The sequence below is a fragment of the Camelus bactrianus genome, chromosome 28 (assembly GCF_048773025.1).
Source record: "Camelus bactrianus isolate YW-2024 breed Bactrian camel chromosome 28, ASM4877302v1, whole genome shotgun sequence".
NCBI lineage: Eukaryota > Metazoa > Chordata > Mammalia > Artiodactyla > Camelidae > Camelus > Camelus bactrianus.
This window is the reverse complement of record NC_133566.1, coordinates 20,313,167-20,327,441: the sequence shown is the minus strand read 5'-3', so window position 1 is coordinate 20,327,441 and position 14,275 is coordinate 20,313,167. Positions and strand designations below refer to the sequence as shown.

The following is a 14,275-nucleotide window of genomic DNA, read 5'->3' as shown; positions in this document are numbered from 1 at the left end:
TTTAATGCCGCCCAGCCAACACCCTGTATGTCCCAGTCCGTTTACTCGGCACTACTGACATTCTGGGCACGTTGATTCACCCTTACGACGCTGTCCTGTGCTTTGGACCGTGTTTAGCAGCGATGTTTACCTCTACTCAGCAGACGCCAGTGTACTGCCCCCTTCCCTGCCCCAATCAGTTCTGACAACCAAAAATTTCCCCAGGGATCGAAAGCTGCTTTTTCACTAAGCTCCTGGGGCCCCACCTTCCCTGGTTTTCACCTTCTCTTTCTCTCCTGTCCTAGACTTCTCTTTTTCATTTCAATTTATGCCCTTGGTGACCTCATCCCCTTCATGGTAATGAGGATCATTCATATGGTGACCTCTCCCATACAAACAGAGACACACGTACCTCCAGCATACCTAGCCGAGACCTTCGCCTTGAACTCCACATTCACACTGTCAACTGCCTACCTGACTTCTCCACCTGGAGAACTAGCAGGCATCCCAAACTCAGTGCCAAAACCAAGCTCCTGATCGCTCCCCTCCACAGTGCACCCCGTCTCAATTAGTGACAACTCCACTCCCAGCAGACGTGCACACCAAAAATACTGGAGTCATTCTTGATTCTTCTTTCTCTTATACCACAAATTAGGATATATTAGTAAATCCTATTGCCCTACCTTCAAAACAGAGCTGACAGCATCTCCCCCCTCCTACTGCCACCATCTTGGTCTAAGTCACCAACACCTCTTGACAGAATATTGCCCTTGCTCCCTTTCAACCTATTCTCAACACAGAAGCCAGAGTGAGCCTGAGACATGTCACTTCTCTGATCACACTCTCCAACAGTTTCTCATCTCATTCACAGCAAAAGCCAAACTCCTCGCACCAGCCTGCGAGTCAGTATGCAAGCTGCCTCCTCACATCAGGACACCTCACTGCCCAGCCTCATTTACTGCTCTCTCATCGCTCATCCCACTCCGGTACACTGGCCTTGCGGCTGCCGCACACAACAGGCACACCACTGCCTCCTGGCCTCACTGTCCCCTTTGGCTGGAATATACATCCACCCGGTTCACTCCCACATCTCCTTTAGAACTTGACTCAGAGGTCAGGCTTCCCCTGACCACCTGGTATAAAATCCCCCCTTCCCCATCCTCACTGCCTCCACGACTCCACACACACACATACGTACACGCCTCCCTTCTCTGGTTTAGTGTCTCCACAGCATTTACACTTCCTAATGTACCACGAGATTTACCCACTGACTCTGTTTCTCTTCCCCACCACTCCATGAACACAATGATTTCTATCTTCTTTGCTCACTGACGGATGGCAACTAAATCAACACATTCCATACAGTAGGCACTCAATTAAGTAGTTGCTGAAAACTGAATGGATCTATTCGGTCATTCTATAGGGACCTAAGAATGCTGACTCAACTACTCAAGTTCTACTAAAGGCATAAAATTTGGGGCCTTAAGAGGGACTTCAGAAATTTCCTGATTCAACATCTTCATGGAAGGAAACTTAGTCCCAAGCATGTTAACTGACTTATCTAAAGTCAGTGATGGAGCTCTGGAAAGAACCACAGGCCAGTGCTCTCTCTTTGGAGCAGTGTCATTTAAAGTGTCGTCTTTGGACTCTTACAGATCTGCAGTGAGATAAATACAAAAAGAAAAAGAAAAAAATTGACAAAACAACAAGAAAGAAAAAAAAATCTAACTTAAAAAAACAGAAATAAGAGAGAATGTTTGCAAACTTTTATAGCAGTATGATAGTGCTATGACTTTTATTGTATTTTGAAAAAGTACTAATCTGCATTAAATTGGAAATAAAAACAGACATACCCAAACTGGTCTTCCACTCTAGACAGAGAAGCACTGCCCTAGGCTACAGCACTGTTAGATCAGGTCAAACGGACAACTTTTTCAGTCCTAACGTAGTGTCAAACAGGGATAACACTTCCTGTTCATAAGCTGCTTTTTCCTAGTTTTCCCGTTATCACCACTCAGTGCACAGTTCAGAACAGGAATACTTTAAGCAACTCATAAAAGCCAGTACAAGCAATAGCACCCAGTGGAAATCTGCATGGTTGAGGTCCATTCTGAAATACACATATTCCTCATTCACATGTGGAACAATGTGTGCACTGAAAAAAAAAAAAAAAAGCATGAGGGAAAATGCAGATTTCCTACAGATAAACTCTAAGTTTCAGACCTTACTGTTACCTCCGTAGACAGAAACTTCACAAATCTGAGACAACTAAGGCTCCCAATTACTTAAAAAAAAAAAAAAAAAAAAAAGAAAGTGAATGAGAAACAACGTAATTGCAGATAACTAAAAGACACTGAAACCAACCTCGGATTTCATTATTTAGGCAAATCATCACCTAATTTAGGAAGCAGAGACAGTTCCAAAGAGTGCTTACAGGCATGAACTTAAAAAAAAGGTCACAGGTTAAAATGTCACAGATCATATAAAGCTGAGCAAACAGAAAAACAAAATTATACAGAATAAACTTACGTGGGGAACTTGGGGTAATCAAACATCTGATTGTATGTTAACAAAATTAATACCTAACCAGAAAAGGGACTGAATCTGATTTTAACTGGCAGAGGAGTAAAAAAATGCACCTCAAATGCTAGAGGAGCATCAACGTTCTTCAGAATATGTATGTGAAAGTGATGTGCATAAAACACACGGCTATCAGAACAAGTAAACCCATTTTACCTATGAACTAGATTTCAAGGTTTGGGGTATTTCTTTGTTTGTTGGTGGAGGATTCTTCTTTTTTAAGATAGTTGAGGAATGGGAGAAAAAGAAGAAAGGTCTACTGCGATTCACATTTCTGTGCCCAGTTATTTCAGAAAAAAGTCAAAAAGCAGGAGGACATTTCATATGAAACAACTCCCCAATCAAATTCATTTTTTTAAAAAAAGAACTATGTAATTTTAAAGCAATTCCTAAGTACTTTAAAAAACAGATGTTATAGAAATCTGGATATTTCAGTATTATTCTCTAGATCAGGGGTTGGTTAAGTATGGCCTGAGGAATCTCGCCGGCCACTGGTTTTGTGAATTAAGTGAAATTACTGGCAAACAGCTGCACCCATTCCTTGCCGTTTCATCTGTGGCTGCTCGTGCTGTTCCGGCGCTACGGAGTAGCTGTTACGGTGACCGCCTGGCCTACTAAGCCTAAAATGTTTACCATCTGGTCCTTTACAGAGTAAGCTTGCCAACTCCTGCTCCAGGTCACTAAAATACTGCAGAACAGATGTGGCAATTCTCCTAATCACAGAAAAATCATTAACTTTTAAATTAAAAAAAAAGTCATTAATTGCTTTTATCTTGCCATATCTCCTTTAACTATGAAGGAAGGAATACTCTGGGTTAAGACTCGTGGTTATCTTCTAATTGATTTGGCAGTATTCCTTTGTTTTTTAAAAAATCTGTGCATCTACTATAGAAACTAAAATATGTATAAATGCATTCGAGGGCAACTTAGCAGTGGCTGTTAAAATGTTAAATACACAGAAATTCTGGCACCCAATCTTACTTTTAGGAATCTATTTAATAGACATATATATGTATGATTTATATCATATCCTGTATAGTATGTGTGTGTATGTATATATATATACATATATATATATATATAGTTCTATAGCATACACATTACCTAAGTAAACATATGTTTGTATGAGCAAGAAAAATACCTGGAAGGACACATGTCAACTTGCTAACAGAAGGAAGTACAGAGGAGTAGAACGGTAGGAAGGAGGGAAAGGAGATTCTTACGTTGCATTTTATTGTGGAATCCCATCACAGATACATTTACACTTATGTAAATTCCATGATGCAGGCAGACGATAGGGGGAGAGCATAAATATAAATGGAACGCGTGAGGCATTTTTGCCTGCCAGTCCCCCAAAGGCATCTGCACACAGACAGTGTAAGACGGGAGAAGTCAGCGTCTGCCTCCTCCGCCCACTGCGGTCCCGGGGCCACTCTGGCTTATTGCCCCGCACTGATCTGTGGTAACTGCATATTTTTTTCTGTTCAAGGCCTAAACACAAGCCGTCCATTTTCCCTAGTGCTTAATTAAAGGAACAATGATTTGTTCCAATGTTGGAGAAACGCCAGTGGTGTTACACTTGCCGAAAGAGAGTATGTGGGTTCCCAACACAACACTAGACTCCTAGGGAGGGATTTTCAAGGTAAGACTGAATACAGTTTTCATCTTACAGGCTGACTATCGCACCTGACCTCCTCCTAAGACACACCTCCACTGCCATACTGCATACTTTCCTGCTATGTATTGTAACTTTAACGACATTTTAAAAATAGAAAATAGTTCAGTATTTTTGTACCTCTAATATACATCTTTAAAAAAGAATCTTGATGTACATACCTGCTTACCAGTGAAACCCTGGCAAATCACCTTCGTATTTTTATCAACATAGAGATGCTTCCGGGAAGCTGTGTAGGTACAGTGCCGGATCCCATTCTTCTGCACTGAAAAGTAGAGAAAATACGACACGTTATAATTTCTCCAAACTTTTGGACTATGAATTTAACCTGGTGACAAAAAAAAAATCCTCTAATGCAAGCACTATCTTGTGATGATGGTAACTTCAAATGTCACTCTTGAAATGAGACATACTGACTACAGAAATAAAGAAACAAACAAAAAAAGATGCTGTTCTATCCTCCAGAATCCCCTCTGTACTGAGAATCATAATCTTGTAGCTTTTTCTGAATTGAGAAAGAAAAGGTTAAGTTTATAATTTTCATTTCTCTGAAAGAAAACTGGGGCTCAGACAAAGAGATCAAATTCAATCCAGGGACTAAAAACTAGGTGTCACTCCTACCCACAGTGTTTACTAAATAGCCACACGCTTTCCCCATTTGACTCAACATTTTTAAGCCCAACACCTATAAACAAAGACGAGCAAAGAGGCAAACTTTGTCAGAACCATGAAGGACTACTCTGCAACTCACTCCCCAGTAATAATACTAACATTAAGTGTTAATATTAAATGTGAAGTCATGGAATAAAACTTGTCTAAAATATAATCGAAAATTATTTACGGGTCTCTTCTGCTTAAGACTCAAGACCTCACATATAAAAGAAACAGGGAAGATAAGATAAATAGGAAAAGAAGATGAGGGAGAAACATGTAAAAAAAATCTAAGTTATTTTCAGCAACGGACCTCAATGAAAACTGAGACATCTAAGTCTTTCCTAAAGCCAGCTCCCGAATATTTCAAAAATAAATAGAAAGTAGAGCACAGATGAATTAAAATTGTGGGCTACCTTTAAAACCCCCATTAAAGCCCCAACCTGCTGCCTCTGTGGCCCACCCCTGGCCCTTTTGGAAGTGCCAGCACCTACCACTGAGGCCACCCATGAAAGCTAGAAAAGAACATCTCATCACAAAGTTGTCCAGGGTCCACTCAGTGCTTTTTGTCTTGAGTCCCCGCCTCCTGCCCTCCTAAATCCAGACCTCAGGTCCCATAACTGACCTGCTTCTGGCCCTGTGAGCACCCCTTGATTCATCTTCAACTCACTGACTGACCTCAGCTCCCAACAACTTTGAATTTTGGAGTTCCTGGTACCTCTAAGGAAGAGACAGGCCCAGAATTCACCCTGACCAGCCAGGAGAGGAGCATCCTGTGTGCACACACCCCAGCTGAGTCCTCAGAGTAGGCTATGCGGAGCCAGGGGCCCTGGGTGAGCACGGAGGGTCGCGTCCTGGCCCAGCGAGCCCAGCTAAGCACCCAAACCTGGGTCAGTGAACACAACAGGAGCCCGTGGCCTGACTCCCAGTTCTCCCAGCTGGAGCCCCACCCCCACAATACTGGTGGATGAGCCTTCCTCCCCTGCTGCTGTTCCTGGGGCAGAACTTGCTCCCACAGTCCCTCCCATTCCTGGAATATTCAATAAATGGTCCGTCTATCAGCAGTTTCCGGACAGGAAAGAACAAGATTTGATTCACAAGATCAAACAAGCTCAGGGTATCTGGAGCCCATACTTGATAAAAAGGAAACACTTGCCTTTTGAAGGTCAAGTTCAGTTCTCCACAAGTACTCCTACACTCAACACCTCAGGAGAGGAGACCTCACACAGTTCACTTCTCCTTCCACAGGGGCAGGAGTGCCCTGTCACCCTGAGCAAAGCCAGGTCGGCCTGCATCTGCGAAGCACGGCCTCAACACCGGAACAACCACGGCCATGACCTGCTCCTACCCCAAACTCCCAGATCGACTCGACGGAGCTCGAGGCTTCACGGCGCCAGATCTCGGGGCTCAGACTGCTTCCCAAAGTGTGATGAGTAGCAGCTCTGCTCCCAGGCAGTCTCCTAGCCCCTTGGCATTGCTCAGCCTGTGCACTGACCCTGCCATTCTACGACATCCAGTGGAGAGGATCTTGGGGGATCCACCATGCGTGCGTGCCCGCAGGTCATCTCCCCACCTGCTGTACGAGCCCGGACTCACACAGGTGAGCCAGAACCAACAGACTATCATCACCTCTGAGCTAACCCCAAATACACGCTCAAAGATAAGGAAGTGAAATTCCTGACTGCACTGTGGCCAGACGAGGTATCCCTGGTACTGGAATGAAGGACGCTAAAACACTCACGCATTTATGAGACCCAGAGGGAGATCCTGAGGTGCTCAGCAAGCCCTGGTGTCCATAATCACCACAAATGCCTTCTTAATCCCAGACCCTCACCCCACACCAGAAGACGAGCCTGCCCCGTCTCTGGCCCTTCACCCCGAGCACACTCTCCCAGCCGCCATGGCTGTGGGGAGACCTCAGTCTCCCGACGCTCCGCGCCACCACGACACAGGTGACAACTGGTGGCTACTTTTAAGGTAACACTGGCATCAAATCAATGACAAATCTTAGCACTGCTGACATCACAGAACCAAGGAAATTCTTTCTCGTTGGCCATTTGTTTGCTTTCAGATGGAAATAACGCAAAAGATGCTTATATTCTAAGTAAAACTCGCCAAATTCTAAGTCACTTCTGTCATTCTCCTCTTTCTTCCCCACCTTAGATAATCCAAGGCCCAGAATCGCAGGCTGGAGGCTCCCCCATGAAAGCAGCCTCTCCTCACCCTCACCTCGGCCCTTCTTCACCTCCCCTCCCACATCCCACCACCCTCCAATTTGCGCTGGTAAAGGGTTCAAACTACTAGCCGCTGTAAACATTAAATCTGACTGGCTCTGTGCATTTTCTTTCCTTACTTGATTTCCTCTCCACCCAAATTACCAGTCAAATACTGTCAATAATTAAAAAAAAAAAAAAGGCCTATTCTACTTCTGCTGAAGAATGCAAAGTGGTTTACAGTACAAACCTTCAACTGTGTCTCCTGCTTAAAGAGGCCCAACCGTAGTTTGGTTTTAAATACAAACCTGACATCTCTGACAAAACCTCCGAATAACTAGAGCAAGCTATTTATTTTCTGAAAGTAACCCTAGAACACAGGGCTTATGTTAGTGGCCAAATCATCTCGCAAATATTTCTCACCTTTCAATTAGCAAGTCAGTGTATGAAACTTCCTGAGAATTTTACTTATATCGATTCATGTCAGTTGACCTTTAACTAAAACATTTTCACTTGACATCTGTGACTTACAAATATAATAAAGGGTTTGTAGGGGCTCTGAGATTAAGAAGAAGGAAACTTATAAACACCTTCATGTGACATCTAATAGTAAATACCACTCAAGGGAGTAAACATTTTGTTACTCTCTTTATTGCATTATTTCTATGTAAAATTATTTCCGGCTAAATTGCTTGCAAGATTAAGTGCCATCTCAATACTTTCAGAACTTTTAACCGTAAACTCCGTGAGGGAAAGGACCACGTCTCATACACCCTGGCATGTGGTACAGCACCTTACAGAGTAGCTGCACAGGAAAAGTTTGACTGAATTTCAGGATGAGACAGGATTTGAGAAGAAACACAGATAGAAGAGCTAAGTATCAAAAGTTCCACTCTTTTTGTGTGAATTGGAAAATGTCAATCTCAAACTCCCACTTACCAAGAAAGAGGGGGGAAAACCTACATCTATTTTTGTACCTGCAAAGATCATAGGTTTCCCAAAAATTCGTATAAAGATGGTACTGAAGTCCAGCCCTATATGCTACTAGCAGTCCTCAAACCTGTATCAATTCAGTACAAATGCAATGCTAACCTTTTTTTTTAAACGAATGAAATCCAGGAAGCAGTAATGTAACACAATTGGACAATTTCATTATAGGAGAAAAGAAAGGACCTAAATCAAAATACAGCATAGGCAGAGCTAAAGGCAGTGACAGGCCAGGAGGATGGTCTGGTAACATGTAACAGGCAAGGAGGACAACCTTGGCAATCTGAGCAACACGAGGGGCCAACAGGAAGGAGGGGACCAAAGCCGGACAGAAAACTGGACAAAGGCCACAAATGAGCAATACAACTGGGGACAGACAAATGGTAATGCAACACATGAGGAGATATCTGACTTTACTGATATGAAGAAAATGAGTATTTTTAATTAAACATGAGGGCAGCAGGAAGGAAGGTTGAGGTCGGCCACCAGGCAGAATTTCCCCGTGGTGAAGGCCATGGGTGCCAGGCCCTGGGGCATCTCCAGGGAATGTGGTGGAGCTGCCTTCTCTTACTAACAGGCCAGCCTAACCTTGGGATTGCGTCCCAGGAGCAGCTGAAAACACAGTCCCAGGAGCCAGATGGGCCTGGGTTGAGTTTACGCTCTGCCACTCACCAGCCAGGTAACCTGGAGCAGGTCTTTTGATCTCCCTTAGCCTCAGTCTTCCCATCTGTAAATGGAATGACAGCTGCCCATGAAGAGGCTGTGATGGTGGCATGAGGCCTGTAAATTGGGTAGCAAAGTGCCTTGTACGCTCCCCAAAATGGGTTCACATCCTACGTGAGCACAAAGGTAAATCATTTTCTAAAAAGAGAGAAGATACAATTCATACATTAAAATCAAATAAGTCTAATCAGAAATGTTCTATCTATGTCCTTATGTATAGCTCATATATGCTTACGTGTAAATACACTGATCCATGTCTACATATAACGTGTCGTATACACACATTTACTAGTAAATTTTTAACATCAACAACTTTTTTAAAAGTGCAGCCTCACTGTAAAAATGGGGATAATAATAATATTATGTACCTCATGGGCAATATGAGAATTAGATGAGTTAATAATATAATATACGGAGCAGGCAGAATAATAACTGGGGTAGAGAAGTGCTATTTTACTCTTAGCTGTTTTTATCATTATCGCGGCTGACATGGAATGAAAAGCCCAAACTGCCTTGAGATGTTTATTGTGCCAGGCGATCTGCCAGGCACTAGGGGTTCGGGGTGAAGAAGAGGGACGGAGGCCCTACCCACAGGAAGCTTCCGGTCCTGGAAGACAGCTAAACATTAAACAAAGAGACGCAAAAACCACGAAAGTGCAAACTGTAATAAAGGCCATGAAGGAAAGGGCCCGAGTCGTCTGAGAGCTAAATCTGTATCCGTCAGCCACATGTGGAGTCCTCTTCCCCACAGAGAGTAACTACATCACTTATAAGATGGCTGTGGGATGAGGGATGCGAGCTGTGGCCAAAAAGCACCTGCCCAGATGGGACTCAAACCATGGCGTCGTGTGACCAGCAGCGTGCTCCGAACACGTACCCTGAGACTCCACTCATGAAAATACTCCTCCTCCACCTCTCAGACTGTCCCTGTTACTCACTTATTCAGGCACGTGCTCCCGACATTAACACACGTGTACTTACTAATCGTATGCATTATACAGGCTGCTGCGGTCCCTTCTGTAAAATCTTCAAGTACCGCAGAACAGCTCAGCGGCCACTTTCGAACCCCAAACGACCCACCATTCAAATTAAAAACTATATAAAAATAAATACTTGTTCTTATTCCCTATTTATCCTCATAGACCCAACTGATAGGAACTACTGGTTTATGTTCAAAATGACCCTGCACTACCTTATACTTCTTGAAAATCTTCACTATTTCAATTCCAAAGGTGCCTATAAAATCCTCGAACTTTCTCATGGAGGAAATCTTTCTTATTTTTCATTTTCTTTTCTCTCCCCACTTCAACTGGGTTCTTTCTCCTTTTTCATAAGAACTGTTTTTGGGGCTCAGGAATTTCTAAACATTCTAGGCTGCCCCCAACAGGTCTCTGGGGGTTTTTTGTTTGTTTTTTTTTCCTAACTGAAATCAATATTGCAACACGTATGACCTTCAGCACAAAATGTACCATTAATTAAAACTTAGTAGAGGGAACAAAATTCCCTAGCAACTCGAGTTCTATTTGTGACCTCACAGCCTAAATAAACTGTGATCACCTTCAAAAAAAAAGTGTGCAAGGTGACACTGTTGTGGCTGCTGTTTTTCTAGTGGGATTGGAAATGGGCTTAGAAATATGGCATGGGAAAAAGAAGATTTGGGGGATTCAGAGGTTTTTAAACATTAACCCTGTAATTTGTAACCTTTCTAATACAGGAGATACCTTGGTTTAGATCTGACCCCTCAGAGCCTTAGTGTCAGGTTAATCACATGACTGAGACAACTGAAGGCCAACAACAGGAAGCTAAACTAGATGACCTCTTAAGGCCCCAGGATCCTGCGTCTAGGAATAAAGAAGTTCCCGCTCTGCAAGAGGACTGTTAAGTATGGCTAAGGCGAGATCCAAGATCCTGATTTTCTAGACACTTCCTTTCTTCTCCAGACTCTCCTAAGACAGCAGACCTACCCAATTCAAGGATTTTTCAGAAACTCAGATGAGCAAGACCCCAGAAGAGAAAGACATGGGTATAACTAATTCCTTTTCGCCTTCGGCCTACAACACCCTTAGTTATGTTTTAAAACACATAACAAAAATCTCCAGCAAACTTTCCCAAATAAACCCAACTTCTTCCTACCTGCCAAAGTTTGTCCTCATGTGATCTGACAACTGAGAGTAGCTACTGAGTACACTTTTATCATCCTTGTACACTTTTAGAGTGTAATCTTTGCAAGAAACGAATTAAGTCACATCCAGTATTCAGCACCACCAGTAGAATTAGGAGAAAAGTGGAAGAAAGGGAGAAAGAAGAAAACTAACTTTGGTTGAGTGCCTATTACGTCCCAAATGCTTTACATAAATTGTTTCACTTATTCTGCATGGTAAACCCAGATCATCCCGTATGTCATCGTTCCTAGGATCCATATTTTTTTTTACTTTTTTTTTTAACATTTCTTAGAGTATGCAACTGACAACCAATGGTGTGTCACAATTTCAACCAGCAATCATTTTCCACCATTAGTGGTAGGCAAAATAACAGCGTATCTTACAAGTGATGGTGTCTCATAAAATATGGTAGTATTTTCATGGGATTTGAAACAAAAATTGAGAAATAGATTTAGAAACATCCCCAGAGTTAGTACGCAGACTGTACAGAACTAGCCATACTTCAAACCCTGATGTGGCTGATTCCAAAGTCCTTTCCTACACAAACTACCTAATAATCACAGAGACTTTGAACATAGCAAGAATTTTCAACAGTCTGCGTTAACAGCAACCTTGAATATTAAGTTCTGAGGAAGTGAAAAATTCGCACCACCTGGTGGAGACATTGCAAATCAAGTTGATCAAGGTCCCAGCCAACCCTCAGCTTCTAGGAGTTTTCTAGGTCTGTGCCGACTCCAGGTGCAGAATCCTTCCGCATACTGACCCTACAGTCTACGGAAAGTACAATTCGAAGTGTAGGACCGCCCTGCACAAGGCTCAGCCTCACCCTCCAATTTCCTTCTGATATCTTCCCCCTGTCTCTCAACCCAGACACTCACCCTCGCAGCTGAGTTCATCCGGGACCACCTCAACTCTCACTCCCCAAAGGGCCAGTCTAGGCGTCGCCCCCAACCAGCCACCACTCATCACTGCGGGATCAAGGGCCTGCCCCCCCGGTCTGCGGGGCTCCCAGACCCGAATCCTGGCTCAACCACTCCACAACCCCATCCGCCAGCAGCCTAAGCCAGGCCCCCGCCCCGTAATTCTGAAAAGCTCCCTCCACCCCAGAGGGTCCCGACTTGGGGCCCCCGCCGAAATCCCGCCCCGGAGGGCCCAGCCGCGGCCTGGACCAGGGCGGTGGGCCCGGCGGGGCCGGGGACTCGCGGAGGTTTGGAGGAAAGAGCCCTGGCCGGACTCACGGAGGAAGGAACGCGACAGGAGGCGGACGGCGGCGAGGCCGCTGCTGCCAGAGGCCATGGTCGCGGCGGCAGGGGCAGCGGCGAGGGCTGCGGTCATCCGCCAATGACACTCCCAGGCCCCCGAGGATCCAGGCCGGGGCCGAGGCGCGGGGAGGACGCGGGTGGCCAGAGAGTTCGCCGGAATGAATGTGCTCCCGCAGAGGCCTCGTCACCCAACACTGGGTATCGCAGAAGGGAGAGGGAAAAGGCTTATTAGCGGAAAAGTGGACACTAACTTGGCTCTTCCCCGGAAACGTGAGTTTGATGCAACATTAATGACACCGGCAGCTCAGGGGAAACCCCACTGAGGCCCCTCGGCGCGGGGCGTTGTGGGAACTGTAGTTTGATGGCCGCAACTTGTCAGTTTCAGTCGGGGGTCCTGCGGGAAGCGGAGCGAAGGAGGAAGAGAGAATCAGACCCAGGAGGTGGTGTTAAAAAGAAGTGAGGAAACACTGAGGCGAGGTGCAAAGAGCAGAGAAGAACTTTTCGTGTTCCTTCCAAGGCCAGGCTGCGCCTTCGTCTTCCTCATCTGCCATATGGAGAGGATGATGCTGCTCACCGCCCACCCTTACCAGGACCAGGGGGGATTTCCGAAGGTATCGGCGAATCTGAACTCGAGCTAGTGTCCCGTGAGGGTAGGGACGTGACGAGGAGGACGCAGAGCTACCTTCCTGGCACCTGACTTCTTGGAATATGGATCTTTTGGTTAAACAAGCTATCGTGCAGCCTTCGGCCAGCACTAAGTAAATGAGTGCTGCTTCCCTGGAGATCCTGGAGGACGGAAGTTACAGGGCAAAGTGCCTACTCCCTGTTTGTTCACTCCTCTGTAAGAGCTCTAGAAGTGTTACGGAGTTCAAACCCGTTCTGCTCCCCCCACAGCAGGCTAATAAATTGGGAAACAGTGCCAGGGCAAGGAATAGGGACTTTATTCTGAAAGACCACAGACTGAGAAGATGGCAGACTAATGTCCTGGAGAAACATCTTACCCCCGGTTAGAATTCAGGCTCCTTTTATGCTAAAAAGCCAGGAGGAGAGCTCTCATCTGGAATCTAACTGGCCAGCATCCTGGTATTAGACTTCCCGGCTGCAGAATTGTGAGAAAAGAAACATTTATGGCTTAAGCCATTCAGTCTGTGGTATTTTGTTACAGCAGCTTGAGCAGACTAATAACCCTGTTTCATGTGTCCCCCAGACCTTTCTGATGGTTCTTTTGACTACTGACCTCCTTCCACCTCTAAGCTGGGAGAGTGGGATGGACAACACTTAAGCTCTCCTGGCTTCCCCTCTTCTTCCCTGAGGATCCTTTTCTGGTCTTGGAGATGTTAACTCACATTTTTGCCCTAAATTGAAGTTACTGCTGTCGTTCTCAGCGGCTCTGAGGTAGGCATTCCTTTCCTGGGGTTATGAACTGAAAATGCCAAACAGAAGTTGGTGAGGGGAAGAGGTGTCAATATTGTTAAGGAGAGGGCCAAACAATAGAAGGAAACATGGAAGGAAAAGCATCAGTTTTTATTACAAAGTGTCTTCCTGCTGCCATCTGAATGTGCCAAAGCTTTGCCTGTATTCTCCTAGGCAGTCTGTGGTCAGCTGGGGCTGCTATCACAAAGTGGCTTGGACTGCCGGGTGCCTGATGAACAATAATATTTATTTCTCAGGCTCTGGGGCTGCAAGGCCTAGATCAGGGTGCCAGCATGGTCGGTTTCTGGCGAGAGCCCTCTCCTGGGTTGCAGACTGCTGTCTTCTCCTTATTTCCTCACATGGCGGAAAGAGGGAGAAAGAGCCCTCTCGGGTCCCCACTATGAGGGCACTAATCCCGTTCATGCGGGCATCACCCTCATGACCTAATTACCCCCCCAAAGCCCCTCCTCCTAAAACCACTGCATTGGGGTTTAAGCCTTTGGGGGAGACACAGACATTCAGAACACTGCATCTAGGCCCAGTTCTGCCAACTTCTTTCTGGAAAAACAATTAAAAAGGTAACTTCTCTGTGGGGAGGGTATAGCTCAGTGGTAAAGCGCATGCTTAGCA

General features: G+C 45.1%; 1 protein-coding gene across 2 annotated transcripts in view; it reads right to left on the bottom strand.

Annotated features, from left to right (window-relative positions):
• SUCLG1 (succinate-CoA ligase GDP/ADP-forming subunit alpha) overlaps positions 1 to 12,366 on the bottom strand; it is a 30,003-nt gene extending 17,637 nt beyond the window's left edge. The window contains exons 1-3 of one of the 2 annotated variants that reach the window (XM_045519482.1): positions 12,209 to 12,353; positions 8,758 to 8,946; positions 4,396 to 4,499 (exon numbers count right to left, since the gene is read on the bottom strand). In XM_045519482.1, coding sequence (XP_045375438.1) covers positions 4,396 to 4,499; positions 8,758 to 8,860 — 207 coding nt within the window. In that variant the 5' untranslated portion in view covers positions 8,861 to 8,946; positions 12,209 to 12,353. Of the gene's footprint in view, positions 1 to 4,395; positions 4,500 to 8,757; positions 8,947 to 12,208 lie in introns of both variants that reach the window. The other variant, XM_010958909.2, reaches the window with a different exon arrangement.
• Between the last annotated feature and the right edge of the window lie 1,909 nt (positions 12,367 to 14,275).